Source organism: Phocoena phocoena, chromosome 15, assembly GCF_963924675.1.
Source record: "Phocoena phocoena chromosome 15, mPhoPho1.1, whole genome shotgun sequence".
NCBI classification, from domain to species: domain Eukaryota; kingdom Metazoa; phylum Chordata; class Mammalia; order Artiodactyla; family Phocoenidae; genus Phocoena; species Phocoena phocoena.
The window spans coordinates 75,979,649-75,995,714 of record NC_089233.1 but is presented as its reverse complement, the minus strand read 5'-3'; the positions used below and the strand labels follow the sequence as shown (position 1 = coordinate 75,995,714).

At 51.5% G+C, this 16,066-nt stretch overlaps 1 protein-coding gene across 1 annotated transcript in view; it reads left to right on the top strand.

Annotated features, from left to right (window-relative positions):
- The first annotated feature begins 1,623 nt into the window (after window positions 1-1,623).
- Window positions 1,624-16,066, top strand: part of PTGIS (prostaglandin I2 synthase) — a 39,967-nt gene continuing 25,524 nt past the window's right edge. Inside the window, exons 1-4 of the mRNA XM_065892462.1 lie at window positions 1,624-1,736; window positions 9,284-9,407; window positions 11,147-11,325; window positions 13,822-13,965. Of these exons, the coding sequence (XP_065748534.1) occupies window positions 1,663-1,736; window positions 9,284-9,407; window positions 11,147-11,325; window positions 13,822-13,965 (521 nt within the window). The 5' untranslated portion in view covers window positions 1,624-1,662. The remainder of the gene's footprint in view (window positions 1,737-9,283; window positions 9,408-11,146; window positions 11,326-13,821; window positions 13,966-16,066) is intronic.

The following is a 16,066-nucleotide window of genomic DNA, read 5'->3' as shown; positions in this document are numbered from 1 at the left end:
GCAGAGACAGAGGGATGAGGGATGTGATGATAAAAGCCAGCTGTGCAAGTATATGAGAGAAGAGTGTTCCAATCAGAGGGAATAGCAAGTGCAAAGGCCCTGAGGTGGGAGTGAGTTTGGAACACTTGGGGCAGGGTGAGAGATGAGTGTGGCTGGAGCAGAGTGGGTGAGGCAGAGAGTGGGAGGACATGAGGGCAGGGAGGTAGAGGTGGGAGGGGGCAGATCAAATCCTTACAGGACCTTGTAAGGACTTGGGCTGTGCTCTGAGTGAGGTGGAGCCATGGAGGGTTCTGAGCAGGATTCAGTAGAGGATCTGACTTAGGTTCTAGCAGGATTCTTCTGACAACTGCGGGGAGAATGGACTGCAGAGAGATGAGGGCAGAAGCCAGGAGACCAGGGAGGAGTAACAGCTCAGCCTGGGGGCTATTGGTAAGATGAAATGAAACCTGTCTCAATTCAACCAGCAGTGAGCAACAGCCCAAGGATTAGAATCAGACATTCTAGGTCCCAGCTCCACACTCTGCTCACTGCCTCACAAAACTCACATGTGCCCTGCACTCCTAGTTTGCACTTCCCTCTACTGACAAGCTCTCATCAATTCTTCACAGCAACCCCCTAAGGTAAAGTACAAGTCTGACCTCTGTCCCCAGATAAGGAAGCGGGTTAAGAGAGGGTAAGTTCCCTGGCCAAGGTTTCCCAGGTGTAAGTGGGGTGGGGTGTGTGTAGGGAGTGGAGAGGGTGGAGTGAGGTCCAGACGCTTCCAGCTGGGAGCCCAGGTTCTCGCCAGTGCCCAGGGGTGGTCTCTTGCAGAGCCACTGGCACCAGAGGCCAACACCCTAAGCACCAGGTAATGTGACAACGTCCACCATATTCTGAGCCCCTGCTGTGCTGCAGGTACACGTGGGTGATGTACACTTATTGTCCCTTACAGCTTGCAGATGAGGGACTCAGAGCCGGGTGCTCTGAGCTCTTGTGCCCCCTCCACTGTAGTTATTGAAGGTAAAATAGGGGGCGGTACAACCCCACTCTGCCCAGACCAACAGAATAGAAAACTAATGGACTCTAGCCCATCCGGGGTGGGGTGGGGATGGGATGGGTGAGGGGCGGGGGGCGGCTAGAGTGGTGGAGACTGTTTAGGTGGAATGTGGAGGAAAGGCCCTTCCAGTCCCCTCCCACCCCCAATCCCTCCTCTGCCACAGCTTGACCTCTCATCCTCACACTTTCTCTATCCCCATCACCCCTCCGTCCCCCCATATTCCCTTCCTTCCTCTTCCCCAAATCCCCCATTCCTCCCCCACACCCCCGCGTAACCCCTCCCTCCCTGCACAGCCCTTCCCTTTCCCCTACACCATCCCTCCCGTCTCCCGCACCCACATTTTCCACGCACATCCCTCCCACCCTTTCCTGGGCCAGGGGTCGGAGCCCGTCCCGTAGAAGCTGAGACGAACGGAGCCTCCAAGAGCCACCCCACCCACCCCTCTGGACCTGGGAGGGATCGCAGGCCCTGCCCCCGCCCGTAGGCGGGGGGCGGGGGGGGGGGGGGAGGGAGGGGCGGGGGGGCGGGGTCGGCTCTGGGACTGGGCCCCCGTGGCCCCCGTGGCCCCCAAGCCAGACCGGCCGCCTCCGGCGTTCCGCAGCCGCAGCCTGGTCGCCGGGCCTGCCATGTCCTGGGCCGTGGTCTTCGGGCTTCTGGCCGCGCTGCTACTGCTGCTGCTGCTGACCCGCCGGCGCACGCGGTGAGTGCCCCCCGCCCGGCCTACCCCCGGCTCCCCCGACCCCGGCCCGCCAGCGCCGCCCCCGGCCAGACAAAGGGTCGTCTCCGCTCAGGCCCGCGCCCCGGCTGCAACGAGGGGGTCGCCGAGCCAGCGGCAGGCCCACGTCGGAGCCCCCGCTCCAGTCCCCCGGGCAGGAGGGGATCTTCTTCCCACCGTCCCCTACACCCCCCGGGCGAGCCTGGAGGTGGGAGTCCAAGTGTCCGGTCGAAGGGGCTTCCGCGCCCCTCCCCCGCCCCGGCGAGGGGGCCAGGCCCAGAGGGCTTAAAGAGGGCTCAGAGTTGGGGAGACGCGCGCGGGAAGGTGCAGGGACAGGAGTCCCAGAGGGCTGCTCACCCACCGCACACACTCGATCGGCCGGGGCGCGAGAAGCCCGGGCCTGGCCCAGAGAGCGGTGCCTGGGACCTGCAAGGGGGTTGCAGGTGAGAACCGAGAGTCACGGGTGCAGAGTGGGTGCGTGGACATGCTCGGTGTGACCCCCGGTGGAAGAAGCCCCCTCCCGCTCTTCAGCCTCTGTCTGGATCGTGCACCAACTCGGTGTCACCCCCCAGGCTTGCTCTCTCCCCCATTACACGGACGGCAGAGTTGAGGCTGGGGAAGGCAGAGGCCCTGAACGATGCCCTCTTACCGGCCCTGGAACCACCTTCCACAGGATTCCGGGATCCGGATGCAGGGGCTGAGTAGGCTCGGTATTTCCCTCTGCCAGAGAAACTCAGGCCCACAAAGGGGTCTCCCTTCTGCTGAGGTCTACTCGGGCAGAGTAGAACCAGAACCAAACGCCTCAGCTTCCTAGTCCCCAAGGTTCTCCTGCTCCACTGAGAATCTGCGATTTAGGAGAAAAGTAAAATTCACCTATCTCAAATCAAGGAGATGGCAGTATAGATCTTTTTATAAAATATTTTAAAAATTAATTTGAATTGCACGAGGAATACATTCGACTTAAGCATTTATCCCATTGTAAATAAGACTGAAGCCCTTCTAACCACTCTTCCGACAATTCAGGACCTCTACTGTTGATTAATTTGAGAGGAACCTCCCAGATCTTTTAAAAAGATTTTTTATTTTAGACTTTTTATTTTAGACTGGTTTTATATTTACAGAAAAGTTGTACAAAGAGTTCCCAAATACCCCTCACGGTTTCTGCTATTGTTAACCTCTTACAGCATCATGGTACAGTCATTAAAACTAAAAAAAACCAACACTGGTCTGTTACGATTAACCAAACTCCAGACTTTATTTGAATTTCATCAGCTTTTCCGTTAACGTCTTCTTTCTGTGCTAGGATCTCATCCAGGGTACTGCCTTTGGTTGTCATATCTCCTCAGCCTCCCAGCTGTTTTAAAAATTATTCTCATATGCATAGACCTTAGCTCGTAGACAACACAGGGCGGTGGAAGTGTGGTGTGTGTGTGTTTAAGTCAGAGTGTTTGAAAATTCCAGAAATTTTCTGGAAAGCTTTTATTTTTAAACAATGTGTTAGTTGAATTTCCACACAGTGAGTTCACGATATTTTTCTTCAACCTCTCGACACCTTTCTAGGTGAAACTTAACACCATACATTCAATCATTTGCCTGGAAAACTGAAAACGAAAAAGGCTACAGATAAGTTTCCTTATAGAGAAATAAATTATTTTTCCTAAGTTGTCAGGCTTTTTGGAAACTCTGTACAGAGTTGTTTTCAGACTGTACCTTTGCTGTTTTCACTCCAGATTTTCGTTTTGACATCCGTCCATGTTGCTATGTGGAGATCTAATTCATTCTTTCGATTTTTTGTGTAGTATTCCATAGTATGAATAGGTGCAGGTTTCTTTTTTTCCCTTTTATTCCTGTCCCTATTGAGGGACTCAAGTTGTTTCCAGTGTTTTTGCTATTTCAGACAATGTGCTGGGCTCATCCTGTGGGGCCTCCTAGTCTGTGCTTTTCTCTGGGGCAGATGAGGGCAGCCACAGAATACATGGATTCTGGGAGGCTGGGTACCTGGGTGCTTAGCATATGGAAACTCCCAGCCTCCAGGAATAAGAACAAGTTGAGTAACTGCTCTCTGCCTCAGTTTCTCAATCTTTATGCTGTTTTTCTTTTTGGCCACACCATACGGCACGCAGGATCTTAGTTCCCCAACCAGGGATCAAACCTGCGCCCCCTGCAGTGGAAGTGCAGTCTTAACCACTGGACCACCAGGGAAGTCCAGTTTCCCAGTCTTTAAAATGGGAATGATGATGGAATTGCCTGGCAGTCTAGTGTTTAGGATTCCGTGCTTCCACTGCAGGGGGCACAGGTTCGATCCCTGGTCAGGGAACTAAGATTCCACAGGCCGCACGGCACTGCCAGAAAAACGCCAACAAAACAAAACAGGGAATGATGACGATAATAGTAGGTGAGGGTGGAATTGCTGGATTAGAAGGAATGCCAAACATTATTTTAGCTAATTCTTACTATCAATCCAGAGAGCTAATTTGTCTTTGAGGGTGAGCTGTTGATTTTCATACCTGTGGGCAGCTTAACAGTTTCACCAGGTGGGGTACTGGGGAGAAGTGTGGGAATGGGGGTCACTGACAGTTGTGCGGGTGGTAGTGTGGACCCTGGGGGGGCAGAGTTGCGTGGACCCTTGGGAGACCCCACAGGGGCCGGAATTTAGGCCCCCAATCTCATTTTCTCCTAACTTGGAGATGGGGGCACTCTTGTTACCCCTATTTTACAGAGGAGGAAGGGAAGGCAGCGATCAGCCATGTGGGCAGCAGCTGGGGATGAGAGGGTCACGCCCGGCATCCCTGCCTCAGAACAGTGAGAGTGTCCATGAGGGAGGCTAGAGACCGCAGACCCCAAAATAGAGCCTCCTTTGCCCCCGCTGGCCTCTGGCTGAGTCACCCTGGAATGTGACCTGGGCCTCAGTTGGATTCAGGGCCCGGGGGCTGAAGGAGCCTCTGGCACATCAGGAATCAGACGTCTGGGCTCCCAGCTTCCTGCCTTTGTCCGCAGCTCCTTGGAACTTTTCAGGGGAAAGATGAGTGCTGCCAGAAATAACACCAGGCTTGCTGGGGAGCTCCGGTGGCAGCCAGAGTGAAAGGCAGGGGAAGGAAGCCCCACCCACACCCCAAAGATGTCTTAGGGGAAGGTCTCAGGCCCTGCACCTGGGAAGGTCGCTGGAACCTCTCTGCGTCTCAGTTTCCTCACCTGCAAAGTGGCTGTGCAGATGTCCACTTGGGGTGACTTGGGGCCAGGGTAGCATCAAGAGTGTGGGCTCTGCAGCCAGGCCTGCCTGGGTTAGAAACCCAGACCCTCCACGGTGGGCCCTCGGGCAAGTGGCTCAGCCCCTTCTGTGCCTCAGTTTCATTTGCTGTAAAATGGGCTTGATGGAAATACAATGCTTCCTTCCTCAAAGGGTAACACAGTCAGGGCTCATCAAGTATCAGCCATCATTACCAAGCAAGGAAACCTTTGCACCTGGCATATAGCCGTTGCTCAAGAAATGGCACCCGGGAGTCATATTGGTCCTGCTTCTCAGACCCACCCCAGCTGCTCCCCGGTTGCCAGGTGCCAAGCACTGTTCTATAGCCCCCTTCATCTTCATCACAGCCCAGTGTAGTCTGTAGTGTCATCACTCCTCTTTTACAGGTGAGGAAACAGGCGTGGGGAAGCAAAGTCACACGGCCGGCAAGAAGCACGGCTGGGATTTGAAGCCAGGAAGTGTGGTGCTAAAGTCAGGCTCATAACAACCATCCTGCCCTCCTGCCTCTTGTGCAGAAATCGCCGCTGCTGTGTCCTGTCTCTGGGCTCAGACCTGGACTGGAAGAGGGCTGGTGCACACTGGGCTCCTCCAGCCCTGTGCTGTGCCAGCCTTTAAACGGAGCCTTCAGAAGAAGCTGGCTCACAGAGAGGCGAGGGGAAAGGAAGGGTCCTGGCACGTCCCCAGCACCCCCTTAGAATCCCCAAGCTGCACCTTTGCGAGTCTCCTCAATGATGGGCTCAGAGGCAGGGTGGGAGTGGGGCGAGAGGAGGAAGTGGGTGGGGGGAGGCACTTCCTAATGCCCTCAACCCTCACCTCTGGTTCTGCTTCCATATTTCCCAAACTCTGGCCCTCAAATCTAGCCAGCCTCTCTGTCCACCACCTGTTCCCCGCTTTGGGTTATGTTGGGGGACAGTCAGACTGAGGAGGCAGGAGGCCATGGTGGAAGAACGTAGACAGGGAGGGGAAGAAGGATGAAGGGAAGGTGGTCCCCCCTGGGCTTCTGGGGATGGCACAAAAACCCCCAACCTGGAAGTGGACGAGTCGGATGCTAGGCCTGGCTCCTGGAGGATCACAGCCTCCACTCCCACCGTAGTTGCTTTAGTCTCCTGACATATCTCCCTCCCGCCTCTCGCTCTTGCAACCTTTATTTATTTTTTTGGCCACACTGCGCAGCCTGCGGTATCTTAGTTCCCTGACCAAGGATTGAACCTGTGCCTCCTGCAGTGGAAGCGTGGAGTCCTAACCACTGGACCGCCAAGGAGTTCCCTCTTGCAACCTTTTAAAAGCACAATCACATCACTTCCTAAATCCTACTTCCTAAATCATCACATCACTTCCTAAATCCTACCCTCCAGAGGGTTCCCACCACACTTGTAATAAAAGCCAGACTCTGTCCTCGGCCACTGGCCTTCTTGGTCCCCAGGTCATTTCCAGTCTTTCACCCCCACATCCTCCACTCCCGCCACAGCGGCTCCTGCTGTCTTGAGAACGTCACCAAGTGCACTCTTGCCCCAGGGCCTTTGCACTTGCTGTTCCCTCTGCCTGTAAGGTTCTTCTCCCCGCTCTTCCTTCCAGTCTCTGCTCACATGGCACCTCCTTGGAAAGGCCCTCCCTGACCACCTTCTCTAAACTAGCGCCTCCCCACTATCTCGTATCACCCTTCTTTCTTTTTTCTTTAATGAGATGTATTTCCCATACTATAAAACTCACCCTTTTAAAATATACAATTCAGTGGTTTTTAGTATAGCCACAGGGCTGTGCACCCATCACCACTATCTAACTCTGGAATATATTCATCACTCTAAAACAGAAACCTGGTACCCGTGAGCGGTCACTCTCCATTCCACCCTCCCCTCAGACTCTGGAAACCACGAATCTACTTCCTGTCCCCGTTGATTTGCCTTCTCTGGACATTCACAGAAATAGAATCATACCCTATGTGGCCTTTTGTGTCTGGCTTCTTTTACTCAGCGTGATGGTTTTGAGGTGCTTCCAAGTTGTAGCGTGAATCAGTACTTCACTCCTTTTCATGACTGAATAATGTTCCACCGTATGAATGCACCACATTGTGTTTATACATTCATCTGTCGGTGGACATTTGGGTTGGTTCCACTTTGGGGCTATTATGATTAATGATACGATGAACAATAGTGTATAAGTTTATGTATGAACTTACGTTTTCAGTTCTTTGGGGTATATCGCTGGGTCATATAGTCACTCTTTTAATGTTTCAAGGAACTGCGAGACTTTCCAAAGCAGCTGCACCGTTATACGTTCCCACCAGAAATACATGAGGGTTCCCATTTCTCCACAGTCTTCCCAGCACTTATTTCCTTTTTTTTTTTTTTTTTTAAAAACACTATGGCCATCTTAGTGGATTTGAAATGGTACTGCTTGTCATTTTGACTTTCATTTCCCCAATGACTAATGATGTTGAGAATCTTTTCATGTGCTTACTGGCCATTTGTATATCTTCCTTGGAGAGCTGTCCATTCAGATTCTTTTGTGCATTGTTAAATTGGGTTATTTGTCTTTTCATTGTCACGTTTTATCTCCTTTATTTTCTTCATCACACTTCTCGCTCTCGGAAATGGTACTGCTTCTTTGTTTTTGTCTGTCTCCGCTTATTAGTATGTAAGCCCTGTGAGGTCAGGGCCCTCCACCTCATCTTCCCTGTTCACTCCTGTATCTCCAGCACCCAGGACGATGCCTGCTTCATAGTTAATATTTGGTGCAGGTGTGAATATAGCCCCTCCCTCAGAGGGTGGTTGGGGAGGATGAGATGAGACATTCATATATCAAATGCTTGGCCAAGGGCAGGGCCCAGTGCAAGTGCAATGTCAGTTTGAGTATATTAGTTATCTCTTGCTGTGTAACAAATTACCATATAGTTGGGAGCTTAAAACAACACCCATTTATTAGCTCACACTTCAGTAGATCAGAAGTCCAGTACAGTGTGTTCTCTGTCCAGAGTCTTACGAGGCAGAAATTAAGGTGTTGGCCAGGCTGCCTTCCTATCAGGAACCTCCAGGGAAGAATCTGGCTGAATTCAGCTCCTTGCGGTTGTGGGACTGAGGTCCCCATTTCCTTGCTTGCTGTCAGCCAAGGTCCACTCATAGCCCCTAGAGGCCCCATGCATTCCTTGCCATGTGGCCCCTTCCATCTTCAAAGCCAGCAGCAAAGAATCTCCCTTATGCCAAATCTCAGTCTCTTTTGCCAGGAAGATCCCTGCCCCTTGTAAGCCCTGTCCTCACCTGATTAGGTCAGGTCCACTAAGAAGAATCATCCTTTCTCAAAGTCAACTGTACCATCTCCCTCACTCAGTTGTAGGTCATTGTAGTCATATTAGAATTCCATCCACCGTAGTGAGGTGTAGATATGTTATTATATCCTCAGAGGAGTCCCTCTGCTCTCACAGATGAGATTTTGACCTTGAATATCACACACAACCTTCCTACCCCCTGGCTGAGCTACCTGTACCCCTGGGGCATCCCCACAGGCCATGGGCATGGTGTCTGGCCTCCTGAGATACCTCAGATTCTGAGCTGGAGAGGGGCAGTCAGGGGTCAGCGACAGGGCAGTTCTTCTACCACCTCCAGCTATCCAGCCATGCTCTCCAGCCTTACCCTTTCTCGGTGGGCATGAGAGGAAGTGTGAGATGACCAGGACCCTGGTCCATGCTGGCTCATACAGAGAACTCTGTATCCTAATACTACTGGGTTCTGGAAGGTTCTCCTACCTGCAGAGAGGTGACCACCTTAACTGGACCCCCCAGTATGTATGAACATCAACTGGTACCCCAGCTTCTGCTCTCAGCCCTCTGTGGTCTATTCCCTACTCGGCAGCCAAAAGCTACTTGTAAAAACCAAAGCCGAATCCTGTCCCTCCTCTGCTTCAAGCTCCGATGGCTCCCCCCTCACTCAGAGCAAAAGCTGAAGTCCTCAGAGCTGCGTACAAGGCCCTGCATGGTCTGGCCCCTGTTACTGCTCCGGCCTCACCTCCTACTGTACACGTCTTGTTCCCACATCCAGCCACCCCGGCCTCCTCACTGTTCTTTGCACACACCAGGCATGATCCAGCTTAGGGGCCTCTGCACTTGTTCCCTCTGCTTGGAAGCTCTTCTTTTAGATATCCATGTGGCTCCCTCCCTCACCGCCTTCAGGTCTTTGGTCAAATGTCTCCTCAGGGAAGCCTTCCTCTCCACTGAAAATCTCACGCCGTGCCCTACACTCTTTATCCTCTTCCCTGGTTTATCAAACGGTGATAAGTGCTGTGGCTTCTGCAGGCGACCTGGCGAGCCCCCCTTGGACTTGGGCAGTATCCCCTGGTTGGGCTATGCTTTGGAGTTTGGAAAAGATGCCGCCAGCTTCCTCACTAGGATGAAGGAGAAGCATGGTGATATCTTTACTGTAAGTGCCTCTTTTGCCTCTTGGGAGGGAAGGGGATGAGCACCTGGGCCTATTAAACCTGGTGTTTACTGATTTCTTCAATACCCATCCATACACTAACCATCCAGTGGTCCAGCCAACTTTCTATATGCCTATCCAACTGTACATCCAACGTTTATCTAACATTCATCCCTTCCTTATCCCTCTAGTGTCTTCCCAGCATGCAGCTATGCAGTCATTTAATATTATCCAATCCTTGTGTGTTCATCTAACCGACCTCTATCCATTCATTCAACTTCCATCTGTCCCACATCCACCCATCCATCTAACATCTGTCCTTCTGCCTATCTGCCCAATATCTAAGCAGCCTTCTTCCGTCTTAATATCCATCCAATATTCATTCATGTATTCCATTTCCATCAACCTCCATCTATCCACTCACTCGTCCATCTTTCTAAATATCTATCCAAAATCTGTCTCTCCATCCACTTGTCCATCATCTGTTCCTCTACCTGTCTACCCAATTTATCCAGCATTCTTCCACTCATGGACATAGCATCCATCCAACTTTCAACCATATATTCAGTTTCCACCAACTTCCATTCTTCTGCTTATCTGCCCATGTTTCCATCCATCTGCCACCACCACCCAGCATTTGATTATCTATCCTTTCAATATCCAATGTCTGTCCACTCTATATACATCTATTTATATCTCTCTCCATCCACCCACCTTCCACGTCTCCTTCTAACTTGGAGGTTAGAAGTGAATCCAACATTCACCCTTCCATCTTAGCATCCTGCCATCCATGTACCCAACATTCATTCATACATTTAGTTTGCAAGCACCTTCTAGCTGCCCATCCATCCATCTTTCCATCCAACATACATTCAATGATCTATCCTTCCATTTATCCACCCATCTAACCATCCATCCAACAGCATTTTTCTTGGATATTGGCTTGTATTTTATAAGAGAGTTTGATTACCATGACTCACAGACCACATTTTGAAAACAAGGCTAAGGCAGTGGGTAGTTGGAGTTGTGTGACCCCCTCCACACACATTTGAGGGAAAATGCCCTCACCCTTGTTGACTGCAGGATTATAGCTCTCCAGTGCTGTCTCCTTCCTGTCTTGAGCAGCATGTTACATACAGAGCTCAGCCTCCCAAAGAAGGTTTTGCTTTCACATCCACTAGCATTTATCCAACAACATCCATCCATCCTTCCTTCCTTTCTTCCATCCATTTATCCACTCATCCATCCATCCACCCACCCATACCTATAATATATCCATTTATCCACCGACATCCTCCCATCCATCCATCTGTACATTCATCTATCCATTCCATCTATCCATCCATCCACCTACAATGCACACACATCCATCTGCTGCTTCTGTGGGCAGACTCTCTCCTGGCTGCTGGAGATATGACATTAACCAAGATAACCATGGAAGATGCTTAAAAGTGAGGTGGTTAAGAGCATAACCTTTGGTTCAGAAAAAGTGCCGAATTCCTTTCCCAGCTCTGCCACTTCTCAGATGTGTGGTCTTGGGCACGTTATACGCCTTATCACATTTCAGCTATAAATGGGTGAATGATGGTCCCTGCCTCACAGGGTGGTTGTGAGAGGTAGATGAGGGGACATTGTCTGTTAAGTAGCTGGTGGGGCCACTGCCTGTCACGGGGTAAGTCGACCTCAGAGAACTGCTGTTGTTCATAGTCGGACTCCTCACTGCATCCCTGCCAACTTCCCAGGTGCTGGTTGGGGGCAGGTATGTCACTGTCCTCCTGGACCCACACTCCTATGACATGGTGGTGTGGGAGCCTCGCACCAGGCTGGACTTCCACGCCTACGCCGCCTTCCTCATGGAGAGGATTTTCGACGTGCAGCTTCCGCATTACAGCCCCAGTGAAGAAAAGTCCAAGATGAAACCGTGAGTGGCTGCAGATGGTACCCATGGGTGGGCCAGGGTGGGCGATCGGCTTCTACCCGCGTAGTTCAAGTCCCGTGTGAGCTGAGCTTGTTTCCACAACAGGTGTCCAGTAAAGACATTTCGTTTTGTGAAAACAAACAAAAACAAAACAAGAAACAACCCTAGAGAATTGGGCTGAAGAAGAACTCTTTACTTCCCAAGAGGCAGCTCTGATTTCTAGTAGAAGGAGACCAGGGTTGGGGTCAGCTAGACCTAGATTCAAATCCCAGCTTTCCCACTGCCTAGCTTTGTGACTTTGGGCAAACCACACCCCCGCACCGAGCCTCTGTTTCCACATCTGTCAAATAAAGGGAGGTGGTGGGGTGATTAATGTTTTTGAGTCCATACTCTGTGCCAGGCATCATGCATGATCTCATGAGTCTTCACAGCAATGCTGGAGGGTAACTTAACAGCCCCATTTTATAGATGAGGACACGGGGCTCAGAGAAGAGAAGTGACTTGCCCAAGGTCACACAGCTAGGAAGTGGTGCAGGTCCTGAAACATGAGTAATACTTACAAAAGGACCTGTGAGGGCATTTACCCTGTACTCGTTCATACACTGGTCACCATCCTAGATGCAAGAGCGCAGAATGACGCCAACCTCCCTCTGAAGACACCTGCCAAATGCCAGGTGTTTGATAGGCATGTGTTCATATCTGTGCAACAGCTTCAGAGGTAGGTATTTTTATCCATATTTTACAGATGAGGAAACAGAGGTTCAGAGAAGTGAAGTGACTTACCCAAGGTCTACTGCTAGTAAGCGTCAGAGCTGGGATTTGAACCCAGGTCTGAAGACTCCACAGCCCATTCTCCTCCCACCGAGATATGGAGGAAGTAAGACTCTGCATCCTCCCCTAAAGAGTGCACACAGTCTGATGGGCATCTTTAGCAATCTCTCTCCAGGAAGACTCACCTCCTGGAGTCAGGAAAAGCATCTAGAAGGCCGGGTTTTGCAGGACTGCTAAAGCTGAGGAAAGGCCAGCCTCATGAGGTGAACATGGATGAGAGACAATGCTCAGTCTGACCTTGGCTTTGTGGGACAGCTGCTAGGAGTATTCCTGAGCCTGAGTGTCCTGGGTCCTGCTATTCTAGGGGTTCCATTAGCAACAAGAGTCCACAGTTCACTGCATCCTACCCCCCTACCCAGGGAGGATCCCAGTTTCCTCCAGTGTCTACCCTCGAGAGTTTCTGGGCATTTCTCAAAAGCTGGCATGAGGTCTTCTGGGCATGGCTGCCACATCTATTGGGGGCTACTGTCTCTGTCAAGGACTAGTGCTTGGAGTGGAGTCAAGGGAACAGCTGAAGCAGGGTTGATCACTGTCAGCTCCCATGTATTAAGCACTTACAATGTGCCAAGCGCTATGTTAAGCCCTTCACACACATTATCTCACATGGGTCGTATCTATTGTTTTTCCAACAGTGAAACATCCCAAAGCTTTTATTACCTGGAAGTTCACGGAACCCCTCTGGATGCTTTCCCGTCTTTATTCAGTCTAAAGGAGTCCATCCTATGTCCAAACAGCAGGTGGCGACAGAGAGCCAGAGCACCTGATGGGCACACTAGCACTGGTCTTGTTGCTGCCACAAGGTGTCGCTGTTGAACATCGGCTCTGCACCACCCCATGGACGCTTCGCTCGATGCAGTGGGGTCCTTTATGGTTTAGATCCTTGTGCAGTGTAGAGGGGCCTTAAACTTAGATAGAAGATCCCATCTTTCCTGGCTTCTAATCATACATTCAGCCATGGCTCAATATTGACTGTACTGTGGGGGCTCAGTACAGAGGGGCTTCTGGCTTCACCCACATGCTCTCCCAGAACTGGTCCTCTCCTCAGACTCTTAGGTACTCAACGACGAGACCAGATCGCCAGCCAGATTCCCTTATTCCTCATGGAGCATTCACTTGGAGTCATGTTTATTAGCAATCTTTGGTCCAGGACACTCTATCCAAACAGGTCTCCCTAACTTTGGATCTCAGGGAGAAAGGGCTGGTTTCTTAGTTCTCTCTCTTCTGCAAGTCTGTGGGTTCCGTATCCAAGCTCATGTGCCCCGAGAGGGGATGGCTATCATGTTTAAAAGTTCAGACTCTGGAGTTGGGCAGATCAGGGTTTCAGTCCCAGCTGTATCACTTACTGGCTGGGTGACCTTGGCAAATCACTTTCCTCTCTGTCCCTGAGTCTCTCCATCTGTAAAATGGGTATCATAATAGTAACTGTTATCCCTGGGGCTGTCAAAAGATGAAATGAGATCATTGTGCTTGGCAAAATAAATAGTAACTATCGTCATTGTGGATGATGATAGAAATAATAACATTTTGTTTAATCCAATCTTCCAAAAGCCCTCATTGCCACTGAGGCACTGGAGTCCTGGGACTCTGAGGTTTGGCCAAGGAGGTGCCTGTGTGCGTATATATATTTTTTTGGAAGCTACACTCTCACACCTTGGTTCCTTGCCCCAGGACTCTCCTCCACAAAGAGCTCCAGGCGCTCACGGAAGCCATGTATACCAACCTCCACACTGTCCTGCTGGGTGACACCACGGAAGCAGGCAGTGGCTGGCATGAGATGGGACTCCTCGAATTCTCCTACAGCTTCCTGCTCAGGTGAGTCCAGCACTCTGGACCAGCCATTAATAGTGGCCAGGGGAACCAGGAGGACTTTGTGGTTGGGGAAGCAGTTCGGGATACTCCAAAGCAAAGGCTGCAAGGCGACATTTTGTATCTGGGACTCTTGAGTGGTCGCCTGACTCAGCCTATGAGCTGTAAAGGAGACACAGGCCAGAAAAGGGGCCTTGCTGGTCACCCAGATGCTTGGTGAGAGGGCCAGTGTGGCTGGAGCCTAATGAGCCAAGGAGGTTGGGCGGGGGGATGAGGTCAGAGAAACTGGCAGAAACCGGGTCTCACAGAGCCTCAAGGCCATGGAAGGCTTTGGAATTTATTCTAAGTGAGATGAGTGACATTGGGGGTTTAAGCAGGGGTATGACACCATTGGACTTAGAGTTGGTTTTTTTTTTGTTTAAGGGAATTCCTTTATTTTTATTTATTTATTTATGGCTGTGTTGGGTCTTCATTTCTGTGCGCGGGCTTTCTCTAGTTGAGGCAAGTGGGGACCACTCTTCATCACAGTGCATGGGCCTCTCACTATCGCGGCCTCTCTTGTTGCGGAGCACAGGCTCCAGACGCGCAGGCTCAGTAGTTGTGGCCCACGGGCCTAGTTGCTCCGCGGCATGTGGGATCTTCCCAGACCAGGGCTCGAACCCGTGTCCCCTGCATTGGCAGGGAGATTCTCAACCACTGCGCCACCAGGGAAACCCGGACTTAGAGTTTTAAAAGCTCTCTTTGGCTGCCAGACAGAGACTAGACCATAGTTCGGGTGGGTGGCAATGAAAGGGAGGCAGGGGGACCTGTTAGGAGGCTGTTTTAGTTGCCCAGGTGAGACAGAATGGTGGCCTGGACCAGGCGATGGGGAGAATTCGGGTAGCTTTGGGGGATGGGGTCGGTGGGACCTGCTGGTGGATTTGACTGCGTGGTGGCAGGGATGGAGGAGCATGGCCACAGGCAGTGAGGGAAGGAGAGCCAGTAGTTTTTGGTGGCATCCCTAATGACCAGCATCTCATACAAGCGAGACATTTTAACCGCTCCAAAAAATTACAGCAACACAGTTTGAGGATAAAGGACAGGCATTTGCTGACACATATGGGCACACAGGAACATTTATGACGTGTGTGTGTTCTTGTAGGCTCAGTGTGCGCTAATACATTTAATCCTCACAACAACTCTGTGGGCGGGTACTTTACAAACCCCATTTGACAGATGAGATAACTAAGGCCTGGAGATTCTAAGTCATTTGCCCAGAGTCCCATGGTTGGGGTCCTGGCAGGGCTGGCTGCAGAGCCTACACTCTCAAGCACGACCCTTGGTGTGTCGCCTTTTTCTCATTTCACCCTGGAGTGGTGCAGATACCATCAAGGGCTGTGATTGGTCTGGGTGATGCAGGTCTGGTCTACCCTGTCATATGGTGTGGAGACTGAGGTCCAGAGAGGGGCCGCTAAAACCACCCAGCAAGTTCACAGCAGGGCACTCCCAGGTCTCCTAGCTCCTGCCATCCCGTATCCTTGTGCGGGCAAAGAAGTCAGAGAAGAAGCTGAGGCACTGGGGGAGGTGGGGGCCACGCGGTGGCAGCTGGGTCCGTTCAGGTTCATGGTAACAGCAGGCACAGTGCAGGAGGGCAGACGTAAATGGATCCCTGTGTCTTCAGGGCCTGAGCGCTGGGCTGCAGCTCCTGCCTCCTTGGGCCTTTTCATCGCCATCTGCAGCCCCTGAAATAGAAAGGCAGTGGGCAAGTTGGATGACAGTCACACGGGTACAGAGGTGTGTGTTCGCGTAGCCCGAGACCGTGAGATTCCAACCTGTCCTGTGTGGGCCCCTGCCTCACTCAGTCACATCCAGAGTTCTAACTCTGATTCCACTGGTGTCATCTCACCAGCCTCCTTGCTGCCCCTGGAACAGGCCAGGCATGCTCCCAACTCAAGGCCCTTGCAGTTTCTGTTCCCTTGCCCAAGAATGCTCTTCCCTATATGTCGGCATGGCTCCCGCCTCACTTCATTCAAGTCTCATCTCAAGGGTCACCTGCTCAGGGAGGTCTTTCCTGCCACCCCATTTAATATGATGGCCCCCTCATTACCCGGCCCATTCCAGCTTTTTC